Source organism: Epinephelus moara, chromosome 20 (genome assembly GCF_006386435.1).
Source record: "Epinephelus moara isolate mb chromosome 20, YSFRI_EMoa_1.0, whole genome shotgun sequence".
NCBI classification, from domain to species: Eukaryota; Metazoa; Chordata; class Actinopteri; order Perciformes; family Serranidae; genus Epinephelus; species Epinephelus moara.
The window spans coordinates 41,552,163-41,563,229 of record NC_065525.1 but is presented as its reverse complement, the minus strand read 5'-3'; the positions used below and the strand labels follow the sequence as shown (position 1 = coordinate 41,563,229).

Below are 11,067 nucleotides of genomic sequence, written 5' to 3'. Positions count from 1 at the left end.
TTAGATTTAGATTTAATATTTAGATTTAACATTTAACATTTAGGTGCCACATTTAATATTTAGATTTAACTATTTAATATATTTCTAAGTTAACAAATATTGCTGTAAATGTGGTAAAAGGTGACGTTAAAAAATTCACAATACTTTTTTAAACATTGTTTGAAGGTAAATGTGGCAAAATGTTGATGTTATTTTCAGCGTGAGACACTTTACAAACGGCACCCCGTATATTTCAGCTGGTCTTTGTAATCACATGTAGTATCCCCAGTTTTTGCAGGGGTGTAATTCTCTATTGATTGCTGTAGAGCTCAATTCAGGTTTCAGTTTCATTTTATTTTTAAAGCCCAATATCACCAATCACAATTTACCTCAGAGGCTTTACAGCATACAACATCTCTCTGTCTCTGAACCCTCGCAGCTGATAAGGACTCAAAACTCCCCAAAACCCATTTTAATGGAGAAAAAATAAAATAATAATAATAAAAACCTGATGAAAAGCAACTGAGGAGGGGTCTCTCCTCCAGGACGGACAGACGTGCAATTGATATATTCATGGGTATAATAGGTTGTGTTTTTGTTCTGTGTTGTCTGTCTGTGTCTCATGTTGCTGTCTGGGTCAGGACACTCCTGACGAACAGATCTCTAATCTCGAGCTTTTTCTGGGTCAGTAAATGAAATAAAAAATTCATATGAAAATTCCATGAAATGAGCACTTGAACTTCTTGAAAAAGCGACTTCTTAGAAAACAGTGTTTACTCAGTGTTGACCTGCTTTATGCTGCACTCAAGGTAACTGAAAAGAACAACCAATGAACATTAGTAATTCAATGTGATCCATGACCAATAGCCCAACACTGTTGATCAACAAACTCTGCACTTTAAGGGTTCAAAGCGAATTATGTTGGATTCAGAGGGACTGAATCTCAAGGAGAACGTGTGGAAGAGGAGAGGTTGGCAAGCATCATCTATCAGAATCAGATCATTTATATCATATACCCTCTATAATGTGTGTCTTGTCTTGTCAGATTCGCTCGCAGAGAAAATGGACCAGATGCCAAAACTACCACTACAGATCAGGAGCGAGCCGCGTCCTGTCTGAACAGCCTAGTTGGTCAAACGAGAGTGCCGAAAGGAAGCCGGCAGCTCTCGCCAGCACTTCATGGCACGATGCCCAGTATCAAGAGAAAGAACAAGAGCGAGACTGCGTCACCTCTGCAGCTTATTCAAAACTTACATTTTTGTTGCTATTAGAAAACAAAGTACTGAAAAAAGGTACCGTTGGATCACAGTGGAAATAAGCCTGTGGCTCTTTCTTGTGTAGTTCAATCCTCAACAGTTGTAGCTGTATCTGATGACTGTCTTAACGTGAAGCAGTTTAATGTGTTTTAAGACTGTCAAATAAATAAGTCTATCTACGGGTACCAGTATCAAATTCCGAGTCTGGTGCCAGTTCAAATGTGAACTGTACCCAACCCTGATGACTTTACACTTAAAACTGTCCGATGGTTCAGTTTAACACAGTAACAGTCAGTTCAGTTTGTGACTGTGTGAACTGTATATGAAGTTATTTCAAGCCGTAACAAACATACGTCTCCTTGACTCAGTAAATGTACACTTACAGCTTCAGTATGGATGGGATGCACAGCAAACAGCAACGCCGCCACCAGGCTGGAGGTCTTATCCAGAAACAATCTGCACACCCGCAGGAAGAGCACACACACGACGCCGTGTAAAACCACGTTGAGCAGATGGTAGGAGGCTGCGCTCAGCTCGCTGAAGAGGTAGTTCAGTCTGAAGGTGAGTACGGTCAGGGGTCTGTAGGATTTATGGCTCCGCTCCTGCAGTCCGACACACACAAGACAATACAAGTTAAAATAAATGTGTCCGTCACAAAGAAGCAGATTTTCTACTCTGACAAAGGTCAACATCAAACAAAACACTTTTTAAAACACAAATGTGAAATAGGATTAAAACTGTTGAAACTACAGTTGATGAGGATGAGGTCAAGGTTCAGCGCTTACTTTGATATTTTCAGGGTGGTGACTGCAGAAGGTATAAAAATTAAGCCATATCGGGAGGTGCTCTGACAGAGTAGTGCTCCCACGCAGATGATTAACATTTGACTCACAGTAAATTCTGTCAGTCAGAGGTCAGCTGAGACATTAAAGGCTGACAAATGTTAAATTCCTTAAAGTTAAAATGGACTTCACTGACCTAAATAAAACAGCTAATAAACCACCTCTTAAACTAAACAAAATCTTGAGACCTGCCAGTTCAGCTTTTATCAAAGAGCAAACTAACAGTCAGCCTGTACTGATAAACCACGGCGGTGTGTTACGGACTCACCTCTGCCATGGGTGTTCCCCAGAAGTCATTGAGGAACAGGTTGCGGAGAGGTGTGACGGGCCGCAGGTCCTTGTTGTCGAGGATCGCCGAGACATCATCAAACACAAAGCCGCACAACAGACTGTTCCAGTAACATCCCACCACCAGTCCAGTCAAAAGTAAAATCTCCTTCCATGACACAACAGCCATGGCTGACCAGAGCCGTCATTGATCACTGTACAGGAAAACAAAAAGGCTTGAGTCTCTGCTCAATGTTCAGATCACAGAACCACATCATCATGTTAAACGTTGCTTTCTTCTGAACTCTTTTTCACATTATTCCAGGATATCTTGGCTCACTCTGAAGTTGTTGAACTTGCATGATAAATGGAGGTGTTGGGAACATTTCTTAAAAATGAGGTCAGTATTTACCTTAAAGGTCAGACTACTGTCAGTGTATGTACTAAAATATATTTAAAAGCATCCATTATTTTAACTATTGACTCATCTCTTATAACTGGCTGCGTCAAGTCCTTGCTGTTTTGTGTGTAGAGCTGCCAGGCAGCGAAAAAGAGATCAGTGTCATGAAAAGTTTCTTAGTATAACAAAATGTTTTTCATGTTTTTACAAGTTATTTTCATGTCATATTTCATCTCATAAGAATGTGAAAAATATCTATTGAAAACCAGAAACTTCTTGTTAGAACGAGAAACATTTCAGTATAACATAAAAACATCTTGTAAAAATGTGAAATATTTCATGTTATAACATTTTTTTTACATTGACAAGATGTTTTCATGTTATACAAAGAAAAGTATCTTGTTATAACATGAAAACATCTTGTAAACGTGAAGAAATCTTGTTATAACAAGAAAAAATTTAAATACATCTTGTTATAACAAGAAAAATGTCATGTCATATCTTTACAGCAGCTTGTAAAAATGATCCTCTTATAACAAAAAAAGATCCGTCTTGAATGTATTTGTGTGAACAGAAACAAGCAGCAGTGGTAAGACTGTCTCCTGTGGTGTTTAACACAGTGTGATCTGACACAGTGCTGCTAACAGTGACTGTCAGAGAGGAAGTCTGATCAGTTAAAAAGATCTCTGACATAATGAGTGGAGACTTGTAGGTGCTTCGCTAAGGTGTTAAACAAGGACCTGGCAGATAGTTAAACTCTGGGTGGGGATGTTGGCCCACATGCTGAGGGATCAAACAGTGAAGCTACCGGCACAGCTGGCTGCAAAAAGGCAAGAGCAATGGACCCTAACAGCAACATAAAATCACTGCTAGCTGACGTTACCCCCTTTAAACTTCTATCTAGTACCAGACATTGGTTAATGGAATATAATCAACATTGTTGCCGCTCGATCGCGGCGATATTAAAGTATAAAACACCCCAAATATGTTCTGATCATTTCAGACTGGCTGCTGCAACATAACGTTAGCTAACGATAAAGCTAATTTAGCCGCTAATGCTAACTGGGTTGATAGCAGTCTTTCAGATGGAAAAGGTGGACGCAGACGTGTTTATACGTCTTTGTTGGTTTTCCTACCTACCGTGTCTATAAGAGGGACAGGCGGTGACTGCAGAGGTGATATCACAAACTAGGAATGGTCAACATTTGGACACATACGGAGTAAACAATCCAGAAAGCGGCATTCCACTGTGAAAGCTAACGGCAACACAGCGTCACTATCACTTCCGGTTCAGAGGTTACCGCGCAAGTTGAATGTTAGCAGAGCGGCACTCGGCGCTAATGTGACCAATTTAAAGTTATTAACGCGACTTTTAAGTACTTAGCAGTCAGGTTTTATCCGTCACGTCTCTACAGTTTGGTAAAGTTCCCTTCAAGGCTCCTCTCTCGCCTTTACTAGCTGTATTTCCTTGTGAACTTTGCGTTAGCTTCATTAGCTAACTGAGTAACCGCTGGTGTTGTCAGTGGTAACCTAGCAGCCTGAGCATCACATCATGGAAACTTCAGGCTGGCTGTTTACTGTCATTTTAACTCACCTGCTGTCTGTATTCTCCATCTGCCATGGTCAGCTGATCTTAGTGAGCGATGTTGAATAAAAACAGGCATTTGGTTTAGTTTAACTCATAATCTCAGCGTGTAGTTAGCTAATTCATGAAAACAGGTGCTTGGTCTCCGAGTTTCTTGCAGCAGTTTGTGGAGTAACGGCTACTTAACGTTAACGTTACCTTAACGTCATCACAAATCAAAAGTGATTTCAGTGAAGCGTTTTTGCGGTAAAAGGAGGCTAATTTTAGGAGCACAGCGATGTTTAGCTTTCTAACCACAGTGAGCTAGCTAACCAGCTAACATTAGCACAGTTATCACAGTCTGTTGGTTTCCTGGTTAAATCTTTACCAACACACTGAGACCAAGATGCCTGCTGCTCTGGACTGGGACAAAGTGACCAGGATCGACCCAGCGAGTCTCCTTGAATATGAAAAAGACCAAGTGGACGAGGTCTTCAGCATGTTCGTTTTGGTAACTGTCAACTCTTCACATCAGTAATAATGACAGCTCAGATTTCTGCTCCAACCAACAACCCTTCTCTGGTTTCACAGTACAGTCTGAGTACAGTGGTGCAGTGGGGATTATCTGTGGCTACCTGCACAAAGAGAGATTAATGTGACTGTCCTGCTGATCTCAGATTATTGTTAAGGATATTATAGCTCCTTAGGGACTGTACTTGTAAAAGGAGGGGGGTGGATGGGGTGCAGTGGTGTTGTGAGGCCTGGGTGTCTGAAGCTTCAGCCCCAACTCTTTTATGAATAGCCCCAGATCGAAACAGGCTGTATATATGTTTAAAACAAAAAAAGAATAGGCCAAATAATAAAAAAGCCCTGATCTAATAATTGGTGATTTGGTTCATGCATTAAAACCCTCAATAATAAATTATCATTGATATAAAAAGCAAGTTTTGGGTCATCCTTGTCATTTAAGCAGCTCATTTTGTGCAAGAGAGAGGCAGAGTGCATCTTTATATGTGGTGCAGTGGTTAGTACTGTCGCCTCAGTGAGAGGGTTGAGAGTTCAAACCTGCCGGCCTGCTGTGTGAAATATCTGTGTTCTCCCAGTGTCAGCGTGGGTTTTCCCCCAGGAGTGCAGAGGCATGTATTACAAAGCAGGATTTAGACTAAGCGAGTTAACTTCAGGGTTAACGCTAGGTTGTCAGTACTGCGAAGCTGGTTTACTTTTTACCAGGATAAATCATTTTGTTAACTTATGCTGAACAGTGAATCTACTCCGGAGGAGGTTTAACTTCACAACCTATCAACATCCTGACCTCTGACCAATCAGATCACTCGGAAAAAAGCAAAAACAACATGATATGAACAAAAGTCCAGAGTGACAGGTAAAAAAGAGTAGTGTATGTATTTTTATAGGTCAGCAGAATCAGTTCATTGTCCCGGGCTTTCTGTTTCCTCTGGTTTTAAAAAAAAAAACAAAAAACCAGAGCCTCTAACAAACAGAGAGATCATTTACAACACTGAATGCATGAATTTTAGCTGTATTTAAACTTATACAAAGTTTGTTGTATCCCTGGAGTGATATCTGATAGTGCGGTTAGAAAAAAAATAGTCCACACAGGATAAACAGTTACAGATACTGAATGAATGTTTTTATGCCTCTGCACCGGCGATAGCCATGACCAGAGGCATTATTTGACTCAGCGATGAACTGATTAGTTTTTGGTGGTCATAGGTCAAAGGTCAAGGTCTCTGTGACCTCATCTGTCTCATGCTCTCTATTCAATATCTCAAGAATACCGAAAGGGATTTTTTTCCCCTTCCGATTTGGCACAAATGTTCACTTGGATTTAATGATGAACTGATTAGAATTTTGTCATTGAAGGTCAAAGGTCAGCTTGACTGTGACATCATGTTATAACGTCATACCTCAGGAACAGAAGGGGAGACATTTGGCCGGATACTGAATTGGTGACTCTAATCTTGAAGCTGTGCTGATTGTATAGATCTTCTTTGTGTGAAGTGTCCATGTTTTCACTGACATGGATGGAGACTGTAATAGAAACTTGACTGGTGGGCGGAGTCATGCAACCACGGGACAGTAATTTTAGTTATATGTATCTTTTTTATTGTTATTATTGATATTTGTTTTGTCGTGTCACCTCCGTCACTGTTTGGTCCAGGTTCTTGTGCTGTATTAGAATATTGTTATAAGTTGAAATGACGATGCATTCACTGTCTTTCACTCTGAATCATGTTCTCCATGCAGACAGAAGAATGGGATGTGAAGGATAGAGCTCCAGAGAACATCATTAAAGTCCTCAGAGTGTTTCAGACCCTGCTGAAGGTGTGTAGTGTTATATTTGCTGCATTTTAATCTCTCCCACACACATCTATTAACAACCCCTCTAACAGCATGTTTATTGTATTTCAATAAGCAAGAATATTTAGTACCTATTTACTAACGTTAACTCACATTATTTACCATGATGCTGTTTTATGGGCCTGAAATACTGCAGCTAAAATAATTTAGGTGTCATATTTTAGCCGTGATTGTCTTCTTTCCTTCTGCGTTATAGATTAAGGATCGCGAGGTTTCTATTGCCGACGAATTTGTCGAAGCAATTGGTGTGAAGTATGCTAAAACTGGTCAGTGCACAGACAAAGTCGGTAGGCAAAATGTTACACAAGTTTTGCTAACAAAGAGCAGAGTTCACATTGTTTATGTCCTCTCCTCTGTAGAAAAGGAGCTCCTCGCCAAGTTGTCGAGGCTGGAACAAGAGCACAAGGTAGCGTGTTTTAGCATCTGTCCATGTATTTATCTATAAACTGAATGTCTGCATACTTTCATACTGTATGTCACATATTTTATTGAGCTACTGAGGGTTTTTTTAATCACTGTCTGTACCATTATAAATGTGAAAAAATACATTAATGTGTCGAGCTGTAAATCATCCTTCGTGGAGTTTCACTTCCTGCAACAGTGCCAGTTAATTCAGCCTATCATATCGTGTCACTATGGCTACAAAGGGATTGGTCGTAGTGACTACTGAATGACAGCCCCTAAGAAGATTACAGCTAATTCCCTGCACGCTCACAGCCTCTTCTTCTAGTTCCAACCTATTATTTTAATTTTCTAAAGGTTTCTAAAGTTTTTATGTTACCAGAATTTTCACTCCCTCAGTGTGTCATGTAAAGAGAAAGGTAACCTTGTTTTAGGACTTGTTAAAGTTAGTGTGTGCACATATCAGTGTTTATGAACAGATGGAGGTGATCGGACACTAAGAGGTTGTTGGTGGGGGTTGTTTGTGTGTTTGTTTGTCTCGTTTCCGGTCCACACGGTTCAGCACTCCGGCACAGGGCCAGACAGCCGCTTTCTGAGAGATGAGGTTCAGCAGCTCGAGACCCAGCTGGAGCTGAAGGAGAGAGAGTTGACCCAGTTACAGAAAGAAATGGGCAAAGAAAAGAAAACCAGCGAGGAGGTACGAGCACGTCACCCATAATTCACACACATAACATCAGACTGTGGATTCAGTGTTCAGTCCTCGGATGACCTGCAGATATTAGCTGGTTAGTTAGATTGGTACAGTGTCAAACATCAGTCAGGTGTGCTGGTGTGTCATTTTTAAGAACATGCAATCAGAGATAATTATTTTTGTCCCTTGATGTTGTTCATGGAAAGAGATGGTGTCAGTTGGTTTTATTGAACTGCACATATTTATATTTTTAATATACTAAAGTGATATATATTTGTTCTAACAGAATTTTTAACTAAAAAAATAGTTACATTTAGCTGTTCATTACATCAGGGCTTAAAATATGATGTACATGACTTTCAAAATTACATGCACCAATTTTTTAAAAAAAAAATTTTTATACCTCTGAGCTGGCGATGGACGCAGACGGCTTTATGTTTTTGGGTTGTCCATCTCAAGAACTTCAAATTTGGCACAAATGTCCACCTGGACCCAACGATCATCTGATTAGATTTTGGTACTCGAAGGTCAAGGTCACCATGACCTCGGGGGTCTCATTCATGTAAATGGGATATATTAAAAAAACACTTGAGGGAATTTTTTCAAATTTGGCACAAACGTTCCCTCAGACTCAATAATTTTTTATTATTATTAAACCTTTATTTAACCAGGTGAAGCTTATTGAGATATAGAATCTCTTTTTCAAAAGCGACCTGGCCAAGAGGCAGCAAAATTAAAAGTACAAGCAGTAATACAAATAAATAACAATAGTTCAATAAACAAAAGTAAAATTATCAGGGATAAGTTGAAAGAAGTGTAACATCTGATTTAAAAACAGTGACAGAGCCCAATGCTTTCGAGTTCCTTAGTTTTAAGAATTTTAACAAAGTTATCAAGGGGGATCAGGTCCAACAATTTTAATTCATCTTGCAGAGAGTTCCATGCAAAGGGAGCAGCAAAACGAAATGCCTTTTTCCCCAGTTCTGTGACAACACGAGGGACAGTCAGAGTAAAAAAGCCAGTGGATCGTAGCCTGTAATGTCCACGATTCCTAACAAGGTAAATTCCGAGATTGGATGGGACCATCCCAAGTAGAGCTTTGTACATGAAAAGTCAGCCAATGAGTGGATCTCCTGTCAGACAGGGATGACCATTCAGCTTTTTTATACAAAGTGCAATGATGGGTCAAATTTTTGCATCCAGTGACAAACCTCAAAACACAATGATACACAATGTCCAGAGAACGTAGACATGTGACTGGAGCATGCATATACAGTACATCACCATAGTCAAGCAGTGGAAGAAAGGTTGCTGACACAAGGCGTTTCCTGGCTCCAAAAGAGAAGCAAGATCTATTCCTAAAGTAAAAGCCCAATTTTACCTTAAGTTTAGAAACTAAGCTTGAAATATGGTACTTAAAAGTTAGACGTTCATCAACATGGAAACCCAGGTACTTATAGGACGAGACCAGCTCAGTGGCTGTACCTTGACAGGTTAAGATGGGGAGATTTTTGGACTGCACAGTAGCCCTGGAAAACAGCATAACCTTCGTCTTCTCGGTAATAATGAACTGATTAGATTTTGGTGGTCGAAGGTCAAGCTCAGTGTGACTTTGCATTCGTCTTATTCTCAAGAATGTGGTATCTCAAGAACACTGTGGGGGAATTTCTTTAAATCAGACACAAACGTCCACTTGAACTGAAGAATCAACTTTGATGGTCAAAGGTCAGAGGTTACTGTGACCTTTACAAACATGTTTTTGGTCATAACTTAATAATTCATAAACTAATTATGACAAAACTTCACACAGATGTCAATTGTGTGAGTGTTACAGCAATGTGTGAAAGTTGGCAGCTGTACCAAGTTACATGCACAGGTGCATGTAGAGCTGAGCATTCGATTTTATTTATTTATTTATAACATTTTAAAAAATAATGATAAAATTAAGTAGCATTTATTGTAGAAAGAAATCTCTACAAAACAGAGACAAACAATAAATCACGAACAGAGTCACAATGAGAAACTTAAATTACATTTCATGTCCTAAAAGGAGCAGGAAGAAGCAACATGTTTGTCAAGCCCCTCCCCCAATCCCAAACTATACTAATCCAGCACTAATCAAACTATTACAGAAATTTGCTCTCCTCACCATCAATCAATCACACATTTACACCACTGCACCTTTTAATACCCTATAACCAATATTACCCTGTGTATAAAACAAATTTGAAAATTCAAACATGCAAAGCTCAAATTGTACGCACACTAACGCTCAAACCAACGTGGTATTTCGAGCCCTGGAAGCAAGGTTATAATTGCTAAGTGCAAATGTATCATATGATGTGTGGTTAAATTCACACTGTGTTTCAGCATCTCGTGCTCTCTGTTTGTTCTCCCAGTTGATTGTGCGAGCAGAGGAGGCCGAGGATGAGGTCAAGAAGCTGAAAAGAGAGGTACGTGGCTGCTGGCGCTACATCACACGGACCATTGAGATCTTTTCATTCATTGCTTCATCCTCACACTTCACGTCTTCATACTTAATTTAAAACGTGTGTAGTCATGTGCTCTGCCATCGTTTGCTTTTCTCTAAATTCATCTTCTCTTTTCATCTCTCTCTGTTTCACTGGCAAAGATAAAAAAACTTAAGAAGAAGGTAAGAAATGGAGGTAGTGAAGTAAAATCAGCTTTCGGTTATTTAAGTAGGAGTTTGATTCTGTAGATATAGAAAGGTGAAAATGAGCCAGTATATCGAGGACACATTTTAAAGCTCTATCTACAGATAGACTGCTGCACAGTTGTCTCATGTTGCCACAGCTCCAAGAGAAATCCAAAGACTGAGAGTTACCCCGCTGATATCATCCAATAGGTGTTAACTTTAGTAGAAATAGAAACAGACTCTGCGATGGAGATAGCTGTGGTTGAAGGTGTTAAGTTGTCAGGTTGTCTGTCCGTCCGTCCGTACATCCATCTAATTCTCCTGAACACAATATATCAAGAACACCATGAGGGAATTTTTCAAATTGGCACAAACGTCCACTTTAAATCAAGGATGAACTGATTAGACTTTGGTAGTCAAAGGTCAAGGTCACTGTGACCTGGGATACAGTCAGGTCCATAATTATTTGGACAATGATACAGTTGTCATCATTTTGGCTCTGTACACCACCACAATGGGTTTTAAATGAAACAATGAATACCTGCTTAAAGTGCAGACTCTCAGCTTTCATTTAAGGCTTTTTTCAAAAATGTAGTATGAACCGTGTAGGAATTACAACCATTTCTTCACA

At 39.7% G+C, this 11,067-nt stretch overlaps 2 protein-coding genes across 4 annotated transcripts in view; one reads left to right on the top strand and one right to left on the bottom strand.

Annotated features, from left to right (window-relative positions):
* tmtc3 (transmembrane O-mannosyltransferase targeting cadherins 3) overlaps positions 1-4,032 on the bottom strand; it is a 49,107-nt gene extending 45,075 nt beyond the window's left edge. For both annotated transcript variants that reach the window (XM_050072481.1, XM_050072482.1), the window contains exons 1-3: positions 3,885-4,032; positions 2,346-2,559; positions 1,619-1,837 (exon numbers count right to left, since the gene is read on the bottom strand). In XM_050072481.1, coding sequence (XP_049928438.1) covers positions 1,619-1,837; positions 2,346-2,534 — 408 coding nt within the window. In that variant the 5' untranslated portion in view covers positions 2,535-2,559; positions 3,885-4,032. The remainder of the gene's footprint in view (positions 1-1,618; positions 1,838-2,345; positions 2,560-3,884) is intronic.
* An 11-nt stretch (positions 4,033-4,043) lies between these two features.
* Positions 4,044-11,067, top strand: part of cep290 (centrosomal protein 290) — a 68,809-nt gene continuing 61,785 nt past the window's right edge. The window contains exons 1-6 of one of the 2 annotated variants that reach the window (XM_050072476.1): positions 4,044-4,819; positions 6,574-6,651; positions 6,884-6,953; positions 7,047-7,093; positions 7,652-7,786; positions 10,180-10,233. In XM_050072476.1, coding sequence (XP_049928433.1) covers positions 4,715-4,819; positions 6,574-6,651; positions 6,884-6,953; positions 7,047-7,093; positions 7,652-7,786; positions 10,180-10,233 — 489 coding nt within the window. In that variant the 5' untranslated portion in view covers positions 4,044-4,714. The remainder of the gene's footprint in view (positions 4,820-6,573; positions 6,652-6,883; positions 6,954-7,046; positions 7,094-7,651; positions 7,787-10,179; positions 10,234-11,067) is intronic. The other variant, XM_050072477.1, reaches the window with a different exon arrangement.